Source organism: Cherax quadricarinatus, unplaced genomic scaffold, assembly GCF_038502225.1.
Source record: "Cherax quadricarinatus isolate ZL_2023a unplaced genomic scaffold, ASM3850222v1 Contig183, whole genome shotgun sequence".
Lineage (NCBI taxonomy): Eukaryota > Metazoa > Arthropoda > Malacostraca > Decapoda > Parastacidae > Cherax > Cherax quadricarinatus.
The window spans coordinates 207,262-218,226 of NW_027195209.1; the positions used below are offsets into that span (position 1 = coordinate 207,262).

The 10,965-nt window shown below is 41.2% G+C and overlaps 1 protein-coding gene across 1 annotated transcript; it reads left to right on the forward strand.

Annotated features, from left to right (window-relative positions):
• The first annotated feature begins 9,247 nt into the window (after positions 1 to 9,247).
• Positions 9,248 to 10,393, forward strand: LOC138851249 (uncharacterized). Its single transcript, XM_070080162.1, has 3 exons — positions 9,248 to 9,384; positions 9,641 to 9,786; positions 9,882 to 10,393. The coding sequence occupies exons 1-3, from the start codon at positions 9,354 to 9,356 to the stop codon at positions 10,293 to 10,295; spliced, it is 591 nt and encodes a 196-aa protein (XP_069936263.1). The 5' UTR covers positions 9,248 to 9,353; the 3' UTR covers positions 10,296 to 10,393.
• Positions 10,394 to 10,965: the final 572 nt, after the last annotated feature.

Sequence of the window (10,965 nt, forward strand, 5' to 3'; positions counted from 1 at the left end):
GGAGTATTGCCCCGCCCCAACTGTTGGAAAAAATTATTATTAGCTCAAAGACTTATTTCATTATCTGAAAATAACAGTTTTAAGAAAACATCAATTCAGAGCAATAACCTGGTAATCTCACCTGTCACGCATCTCCTGCGATGAGCTGTGACATTCGCTACACACACTGATAGCCCGCAGAAACTACAGGGGAATGTGTGGTGAGCTGCATCCTGAGGGTATAATCGCCCGCATAGGTGGCATCTGCGAGCTGGGTGACGAGTCATATCTGTAAATACACTCTCTCACTCTCATATTCCATAAATTATTTAAATTATAGATAATATTTTAATCTCCCATAGATAGAGAAGTTTTTACCTGCTCTAATCTAAGCTGGTAACTTTCTTGAGTGAGCGGGAAGAGCACCTTTCGCCCTAGACGAAAAGGTGAGCGTATTTATAGCACGCTTTTAGGATAGCGTGCTCATAAGACACTTAATTTTCCCCAAAGTAGAGGTACAGTTTTTCACATCAGTCTCTCTCTATTTTCACGAGAATCTTTTAAACAAAAATCCCTGCAAGTCTATATATTATAAATATAATCTAGAAAAGATTTCTTATTGTCAATAAAGTAAGAGGGATAAAATCTGGGAAGAACTCTTTTCCCGAACGAAAAAATAAGAATTTAGACCGGGCAAGTAGGGAGGATTACGTAAATTGCCATAGTCATGTGAATTTCCCATTTGTATAAAGCCGAGGCGAGGGAAAGTTTAATTAATTTATAGATTTTGTCCATCGCCAAAACTAAATATTCTTAAAAATAATAATAATAATAATAATATATTTTTCCCCCAAATAAAAATAAATAGGCATCTGCCGGCAGAAAGTGGCGGAGCCTGCTTCTCTTTGTCTGTGACCTCCATTCGACCCACCACCACCTGGCGTAGGGAAGGTAGTGAAACTGCGTAATATCCAGACGACCTTCACTGTCGGTCGGGCTTTTTTTCTATGGTCTTCTGGCGGGAGAAGGCCATGCCGCCATTGTTATCTTCATCTCCGGGATAAACTCCCCCCTCCCTCCCCTCTGCTTTGAACTAAAAAGAAATGTTTATATATAAGATGATTCTTCCACAAAAAGGCTCATTTGAGATGGGAAGATGGACAAGGTCTGTACCTTTACAGAGGAAGAGTTGAATATTTTCAGAGAGCCTGCAAGAATACTTGTCGCTGGTTTTAGCGGAGCAGGCAAGAGCAGTCTAGTGGAGCGTTTATGTAAAAAATATGCCGGTTCTTTCGCGAGAATAATCATTTCCAGTCTGGATGATAAAACTCACCCTTTGAAACAAATCACCTCTCTTAGTGAGAAAATCATTTTAGTGAAAGGTCTCATTAACCCGGCGGATTACCAAAATCCCCTTGAGACAGACAATAGCTCTCTGTATATAATTGATGACCTTTTTAATGAAGCAGTTAAGAGTGATATTATAGCTAATATTTTTACTAGAGGAAGACACGAGCAAATATCCGTAATTCTCATATCTCAAAATTTATTTCCACAAGGAAAATACGCTCGCACGATCACGCTTAATTGTAGTCAATATATTTTATTAAGACAACGAGATCTGTCTCAGTTGGAATGTCTCGGGCGACAAATTTATGGAAAAAATCTAGCCCCGAAATTTGTTGAGATATATCGTCACGTCACTGCGGATAAATACGGCTATCTTCTGGTTGATTTAACCGCTCCAGAGGAAATTCAATTACGAAGCTTCATTACCGGAGAGGGCAACTGTGAAACTGTATACCGCTGGTAAAAACAAAAATGGCCTTAAATTCACATAAAAAGAAAATTCTAGAAAAAGTATATAGAGACGTCAATAGCCCCGGGGGCTTTACTGGGAATGTTAACAAACTTTTTAGAGCAGCTAGGGAGAAAAACGCCTCTATTACTTATAAAGACGTAGTAGATTATCTCTCTTCTCAGAGGGCCTATACTTTGCATAAATTGCAGCCTCTGCGATTTCCCAGACGGAAAATCATAGCCGCTGCCCCTCGCATTATACTCACCTGCGACTTGGCAGACATGACTTTATTACATTCCCACAATGGTGGCATTAAATATATTTTGTTATGCATAGATGTCTTTTCAAGGTTAATGAAGGCGGTAGGACTAGTCAGAAAAAACTCAAAAAGCGTCTTGTCAGCCTTACGAAATATTATAGAAAGCCCCACCTTCCGTGGAATTTCGAGATTACACACAGACAGAGGGACCGAGTTTTATAACCGTCCTCTTCTGAATTACCTAAAAAAAAAAAATATTAAATTATACAGTACCTTCTCGGACACTAAGGCTGCAATAGCGGAACGGGCTATTCGCACGCTTAAGCATAGAATCTACCGCTATATGACTTTAACAAATTCTTTAAAATATATAGAGGTATTACCAGCCATAGTAGAAACTTACAACTCAACTCCTCACTCCTCTCTCAAGAAAGGTCAAACTCCACAACAAGTGCATTCTCTGAGTCTTCCTCGAGACATTCGTCGGCAGTTTGGGCTAATGTATTTAAATGCCCGTCCTCATCAGCCTCGTACTAGTCCACGACTGACTCCTGGAGCGCATGTGCGGATAACTAGCCACCGGGGGATATTTCACAAGAGTTATTGGCCTCAAAACACCGAAGAAATTTTTAAAATCCAATCGGTTGATAATTCGCAAGTAATCCCCACATATTCTCTTATCGACCTGAGCGGGGAAAAAATACTCGGGCAATTTTACGCTCAGGAATTAATAGAAACATCTCTACCTGAATTTTTTCCCATTAAAATATTGAGACGGAGAAGAAAAACTGACGGCAGTAGAGAATATCTGGTAAGCTGGGTGGGTTATCCCCGAAGTGCAGATAGCTGGGTGCACGAGAAGGACATGCAAAATGTCAGACAGGGGTAAGCCCCTAGCAGTGCAACACAGAGACTTATTAATTTTATTAAACAAACTTCCAGCTAAAGCTCGCAATCGTATTATTAAGGAATTAAAAAAAAAAGAAATTAATTGCATATCTGAGATATTTACTAATTTTCTTAAGAAAAATCTAACAGTAGAACCGACTATTTTGAGCAAATTAAAGAAGTTTAGAGGAGACATTCTCACCGTTGCCCGTAAACGAACTCCACTTTATAAAAAAAAAAATATTCTTCTTTCGAAGCGTGGAGGAGCCATCTTAACTACACTCTTACCTCTGGTCATCTCGCTGATTAGTAGTTTTATAAAGTAAAAAATAATCGAAATGGTGGTAAAGGAATTTTGTCTCATCCCTCGGCTAACCGCCGAAAAATATATTTTTAAAAATGGAACAAATATCTTACCCACTCCTAAGCGCGAATCTCCTTTTCCCCGCCTTCGCAGAAGCACTGCAACCACCACTATGGCGCGTAGGAAGGAATCTTCCAGCCTCTCGAGAGTGAAAGTGAAACCACCCCAAAGCAAGGATGAGAAGGTCAGCTCCTGCCCCAGCATAGCAACTCGCCCTCATAAGGGTAATTACCGCTTCGAGCTACCACCTCCCACGAGCGGGCACCCACCCGAGCTCTTTGTTGAGACTGGCGAGTCCCCCATAAAAAAAAAAAAAAAATAAGCTCGCTCGCTGTAATGCCGCCCGCGGTAGTGGCGGCAGTGGCGGCAGTGGCGGCGGCTGCGGCGGCTGCGGTGGCGGGCGCGCCCGCGGTAGTTGCCGCGAGGAGTCTAAGAGTAAAAAAAAAAAAAATCCGAAACAGAAAATAATAGCCAATAATAATAAACTCCCGCCGGAAATACTTTTATCTTTAATATCAAGAAAAAACAACAGTCTTTCTCTCTCGCCTGAGGACTCTTCCCCAAATTTAAATGAAATAATTGATCTGTATTTCACGAGAGAAGAATTGCCATACGCGAAATCTATGCTAAATCTATTCAATAATAATTCTTTCATTCGGTGGGATAAGAGAGGTATTTTATTCCCTCCATACCATAATTTAAACATCTTACAAATCATTAAATCTTTGACAAGCAGTCGAGCGTACATCGATAAAAAACTTTTGCCCGTTGTAGGGGAATTAGTGAGCCTTATTAGATTAGAGCCAAGATTTATAAAAAATCACAAGGCGAGAAAACAATTATTAGGCGGTTTTTATGTTAAAAAGACCGCGGAAAAAAAGCCGCTCTGGCTAGCCTATTGAAATTTAAGCTTTCATAAAGTCGAGAGAAGAGCTTTGCCCGCTTTAGTAAATACCGGGTCAGGATAGAGACAAGAAGTTCCTTCTCGAAGTGCTATTCATAAAAAAAAAAAAAAATGGACCAGCCATCAGTTGATTATCCCGAGAGAATTAATCTCCCGTTGAATGAAGAAGGAGAAAAGGACCCCAGTTTGTCGATATTATTACATCAATTAACGTCAAGACGAAAGATTTATCAGCAAGTGTGTTACAAAGCTCGTGTGATACAAAGTTTATGGCAAACCTACGAATCCTTCAAAGTCAATTGCCCCATGACCAGATTTACTAAGACTTTTGATGAAATTGAAAAATTATATGACAATTTTAATCAGAAAGAACTGACGGCTGAAATCAGACGCTTAGAATATGCTACGCATGATTTCCGGGATATGATAGAAGCTTTTGAAGGGGCCCAAAGCTTGTATAAGCACCTTAGGCGAATGTCGACCTAGAGAGGTCCCCCAAACCCCTACCAAACCCACCCGCAGGAGTGGGAGGCTACTGCAGCGCGGTATTTAAACCCTGCCGCCGACGTGCCGATAAACATTATCCGTCTCACTCCCTCAGCGAGGACTCTAAGGAACCCAACTGTTGACGAGAATGGAATATAAATTTCCAGTAATTGTCGGGGGAATAACGGGTGAAGAATTCCTGGAATATGGGGATTGTATCGTGTATCCCCACAACGCTACTTCTGCTCGCCCCTACGAGCCGGCTCTTTCACTCTGGGAAAAATATCCTTTTTCCAAAATTGAGCGAAAATCGCTAATCCTGGTGAACCGTGCCATAGCCGCAGATCGGGGCACACCCGGGGAAATTGTCCTAAAATCACCCCCACCATGCACCAACACCCTTGATGACAGGCCAGAGGATTTTTTAAGACCCCACCTTGCAGCACTAATATGTCAGTTCTCAGCGGGTCCTTGTCTTGAAAAGAATGAAATTGCGCAACAGCAATTAGAGCGTAGTCTCGACACGCATTATGTACGCGGTTTGAGCAAGGACACGCAACAGAATCGACGAATTTGGTTTAAATTATGTCTGGTGTCCCTGGGTCGGGCAGTGATAGCCAATGGCAACATCAAACGGGTAATTTTACCCCAGTACATTGGCATGAGCAGAAAACAGGCCGATGAATGGCACACTGAATATCTCCCTCTCATTAACATATTTCAAGACATATTACTGAAACGGGAAATTCAGACATGCTTGCTCGTACCGTCAGTGAGCCCATACTTGGCAGTACCTAAAATCATCCTAGATGAGGTGGAAATTGAACGCGGCGCCTCCCCCGAAGCTCTAGAACGGGAAATACTACAGCTGTCTGTGGAGAAGCAAGGCACTGGCAGCATCAGCGGTGGCAGCAGTGCCGGTGGCGGCAGCGGCAACAGCAGCAGCTGCAGCAGCGGCGGCGGCGGTGCAGACGTCGGACCAGCCGGTGGGATTGGAACTAAACGAGACAGTGGCATGCGTGAAATGGACATGCCTGATGGAGTCGAGGTCACTTCACGCGGAAAACGCAAACGACAGCACGATGATGTGGATATTTTATTCCTAAATGCTGTAACTAATAAAAAAATAAAAATGTAAACTCTTCAAACTAAAGTTTTTTAAGCCTTTAAAAAATATATATAATGGTCTATATTTTGTATTTGCCTCATACTGTCTCTGTCCCTCAACATGGACAGAGGGGGTCCGGGGAAATATATCTATTTGAGCAGTTTAGAAAATATTGACATTTTCGACAATACAGCTTCGGCCTTTCAAAATATAATTACTGCAACGCCTTTAAATCCATCCTTGAACTACGAAATAGCATTGCTTAATGTTTTGTATCCCAAAAAATTCAATGTTCTAACAAGAGACGATGCCGAATGCGGTATTGACATTATACAAAATCACATTACTGAAACAGGAATAAGTACAGAAGAAATAGTCCATCACTTTCTACCAAAAAATGATGTGTTATCGACAGATGCCAGCCATATTATTGAAGAAATTAATCGACAGCTAACAGCAGATTTAAAAAAAGCCTTTAGAGATAATTATTCGGCACATTTCCCGAAAGGGAAAATACTCAATTATGATGCCGGAATTGGGAGGGTTTTAGTTTCGACGAGATCGCGAACCTTTACGGGAAAAAACAATGCTGCCACTTCATTTAAAGCTCAATTTAAACCGAGAATAGCTCGGGTGCTTGGGCTTAGCAGCGCTGAAAAATATTATTTATTTCGTAGTGACGCGCCCGAGGGGACCTCCTTCCCCAAGCAGATTGCCCCATTCAAGCCTGATCCCACTGCCGGAGTTGATTATGTTTTAATATATAGTGATATTGTGGAACCGCAATTATACGGTAGTCAGTTAGTCAATATTCTGGATGCTTTCGCCTTTCAGGAGAGTTATTCAAAAGGTGCTCATCCTATGATGCACAAACCTCTATGCGTAACTAAATTAGATAAAATAGCTATCAAAATGACAGATCAGTTTGGTCGTAATCTGTCTTTTGAAAGCGGTCATTCCACTACCGTAGTGTTACATGTAAGACCGATAAATAGAACCAACTCTGCGTAAAAATGGTTATTGTTTCTCTAACCGCCAAACATGCGTGTACCCTTTCAAGTGCCCTCTGAGCAGGAATTTCGGAGTTTATTCTCCCTAAAACCCTCCCAGGTGGGGGGTGGCCTGAGAGATATACAAACTTTTCACGCACCATACAGAGTCCGAGGTGGGGGATTTTTTTCGGCTTTAGCGGGCCTAGCTAAAAGAGCTTTACCTTTTCTTTTCAGAGTGGCTGCGCCAAGTGCAGTAGAATTTGGAACTAAAATGCTCGATGATTATCAGTCTGGAAAAACAGACATGAAAGCTGCTCTTAAATCTCACGGGATAGATGCTTTAAAAGGTGTCGCAAAGAAGGTTATTACGGGTGGCCGAGTAAGCAGGGTGACTAAGCGACGGGTAAATAATAAATGCAAGATAAATAAACGCCGACGAAGCCGAGTTGCTTATAAAACGGATGTATTCTCTCTCGTATAAACAGTCGCTTATTAGCCATGGCGGGTGTCGGGGCTGAAAACAGTGGACTCAAAGTCCCGTTAAATGATTATTCTTCCAGCGTCATTAATCAATTCCCACGACCGCATAGACTGAGACAAGTTGAGAGTTCCATAGCTCGCACTCAGAGTTTTGATACTCTACCAGTAAACCTTCCTCTCTCTCAAAAACTAAAAGATAATTTTCTAGAATTTAGAATTCCTGGAGTTCCCGGAGCATTTCTAGATTTAGGCAAAATAGTTATAGAATTTAGAGTGACTCTAACAGAGGCCGATGGGCAAAGTCCACTAGGGGAAACAAGCAACATTGCACTCATCAATGGATTTTCCAACACGTTATTTAAAAGTGTCCAGTGTTTCCTGGGCGAGCAAATAACGGAATCAAATTCTAGTTTTAATTACTGGTCATTCATTAAACTCTGCAGCTCAGTAAAACGAAGCCAGTTGCCGAGTATCGCCCGACTGGGGTATCTCTTGCCCGACTTTAAAGGAGGAGAAGGTATAACTAAATTGTTCGATACAGCCTATTTCGCCCGCTCATCGGCAAAAGAACCACAGATACTGACAAAGAATGATAAAGAACAGGGCATAACTCTGTGTTTTCCCTTGGCTCTGGACATATCCACTCTGGACCAATATCTGCTTGACAATATCGATTTAAAAATTAGGCTGGAATTATCCCCTCAAGCGTGGACTCTGAAAACAGACGATGAAGCCAGCACATACCAGCTCCATATTAATTACGCTAAACTTTGGCTTAATAGAGTATACCCATATACATCAGCTTATATGGCCTTGAACAAGTCTCTAGCCTTAGACGCAAAGCCGATAATATATACTTTTAATCGCACTCTAAGTAAAAATTATGTACTAGGTCACAATCAAACGAGCCTCCTAATAGATCAGCCATGGGGTCATGTAATTCCCGCTAAAATTTTCATGGTAATTTTGCCCATGACAGCCTATGCGGGAAAACATAAGGAGAATGGCCTATATTTTGAGCATGGGGATCTAGCCAGTTTATCTGTATGTATTAATAATAATACAGTTTATCGCATAAGCAGTGATTTCCCCCATCATTATAGTAAATTATATTATGAGGCAATTAACTCTCTGGGCATTGAGGAAGAAAATTTAATTCTCTATGAATCATTCGCCTCCGGGCGAACCATCAATATTTTCAATTTAACCGACAGCCAAGTGGAAGACGCTCTCCCGATTGAAAAATCTGGTAACTTGAGAATTGAATTACAGTTCTCTAAGCCCGCCCCTCATAATAAGGTAGTTTTATTATTTGCTCAGACCACTGGTGTTTTATCCATCGACCAGAATAGATCTGTTCATTGTGATGTGCGAGCATAAATAAAAAATGAATTGCGCAGAAATAAATAATAGTTTAATTCCCGCCCTAGGAAATAAAGTCACATATATTGGCTGTTTCACTATAGACGCTCTACAGCAAATAAGATTAGATGACTATCCCTCAGACAGGCCCATAGTGCTTGTAAGTAATATTCTTCCTTCGTACAGCTCAAAAGTAATGGGTCATTTTTTTTCTCTTCTCTTGGACAAGAAAAATAGTCTATCCTTCTTCTTTGACAGTTACGGGAAAAAACCAGAGAATTATGGCATAAATTTAAAAAAATTTTTTAAACTAAATAAAATTAAATATTTATATCGTTTATCCGACAGAACACAAAGTGATTTTTCACTCACTTGCGGTCTATATGTTATGATGTTTATTCATAAAGCAAGCCTTGTGGGATTAGAAAGAGCTTTATATTTTTTTAAAAAAAATTTCTCGGAAAAATCGCTTTTTATCAATGACAGATTAGTGATAGCATATGCTAGAGAGAATTTTAAAATGTTACCTCCTTGTGAAAAAACATTTTGCCTAAGTAGACAAGGTTATCTTTGTGCTTCCCTCTGTGAGGAAGGTCACCTCTGACGAGAGTATCCCCCAAATACCCCTCCTGGCTGGTAAGGCCCTCTCTGAGTTGTATATAAGAGCCCGCTGAAGCTGTCTTCCCGCAAAAGATAGAGGCTGACCTCTCCATAGCCTTTTACTCTCATCATGGCGAAGGAAGCAGGCATTCTCGATTCTGGTAAGCGAGACATTTTATTTTGCTAAAAACTTCTCTTTGAATATTAACGAAACAAACGAGAGCAAGAGACTTATAATAATTTTTAAAGTTGAGTCTCTTTTTTCAACAGTTTTCACAGCACCAGTCAGAATTTGTAAAGTTTTTGATTTTATCGGCTGGTAGATTGGATACTTCTCTTTGAATATTAACGAAACAAAACGAGCGCAAGAGACTTATAATAATTTTAAAGTTGAGTCTCCTTTTTTTTCTTCAACAGTTTTCACTGGGCCAGTCAGAATTTGTAAAGTTTTGATTTTATCGGCTGGTAGATTGGAAGGGAAGGAACACACCGGCTTCAAACTCCTAAAGCGGTGTCATTGTGATGATAGCAGGAAACGCAAACATAGGCTTCCTCAGGAAAGGGTATGTCTTTTCTATGTTCCCTCCTTTGGTAGATTAGAGACGAGTCCCACTCCTTTATTTGAAAGTGATAAATATGTTCTCTTTATGACTTACAGCCTGTGGAAGATGGGATCAGTTCATCTGATATAGAGGAGCCTATGAAGAAAGAACCAGATCTCGACAACGATGAAACGCAGAGCCTTCCCTCATGTCAGTCTGATGACCTCGTTGTGGACCTCTCTACGCTCACTGCTCAATCTGATGACTCTGTTGAGGTCACTGCCGCAGCAGGTGCTGAACAAACTGGCGACCTTGAAGCGCACCCTGACGGTCAGTCGGAGAAGGAAGGGAAAACCCCCGACGTGAGAGTAAATGCTGGAGACGCAGTAAAGCCAGCAGAAGGGGTAAAGCCGGCAGAAGGGGTAAAGACGGCAGATGATGATGATGTACCTGAAAAGGAAATCATTTTCGAGCGGGAGGTTATCAATCTTACAGAAAGTGAACAGGAGGAGCGCAGTCATTCAGTCTAACCAGTAAAACTCGCACAGTTTCGCCCCTTTGCTCGCGCTAAAAAACTTTGCACAGCTTTTGCCCTTTTGTATGTGAATTAATAAAAATATTGACAAACTCTGATTTTTATTTACATATAACTATATATTACTATCTTCTCTAGTCTAAACATATATATATATATATATAAACAATATCGCACCACTTAAGCCTCTCCCCATCTGAGAGGAAAATGTATATGTCAAAGTTCCTATAAGAGCTCTATCAGCACAAAGGTCTTCCCTAGATGGCCTCTCTCACTGCTTTAAGCCTCCCCCACCTGGAAAGATCTAGCAGCTGGCAAGAATAAACACTACCGTAGTACCCGGAAGAACCTTTTTTTTTTTTTTTTGCTGAGGTACGGACGGGCGAGCAACACTCCCTCGGGGGACCAGCTAGCCATCCATTACCGCGTTCTTTAAACCCAGCAGTGTTGTTGTGAAGTAGCAACAGTCGCGTCAGTGAGTCGCAGGCCCGGGAAAGGGGGGGGGGACTCCCTCGGAGATGGTAAGCTTGTACCCAGTCACCTGAATCCTTTGTACTGTCTCTCCCATCTATCAGAGTGATTGAGTTTGGGGAGTCAAAAGTGATCATTACCCTACCTTCTTATAATTAGTAATTACACAGAAATAAGCCTCTCTCTCTCTCTAT

Coding starts and splice junctions, on each gene's coding strand:
- LOC138851249 (XM_070080162.1), top strand. CDS start 9,354: ATGGCGAAGGAAGCAGGCATTCTCGATTCTG. Junction 9,385..9,640: donor AGCAGGCATTCTCGATTCTG/GTAAGCGAGACA, acceptor TTTCTTCAACAG/TTTTCACTGGGCCAGTCAGA. Junction 9,787..9,881: donor ATAGGCTTCCTCAGGAAAGG/GTATGTCTTTTC, acceptor TATGACTTACAG/CCTGTGGAAGATGGGATCAG.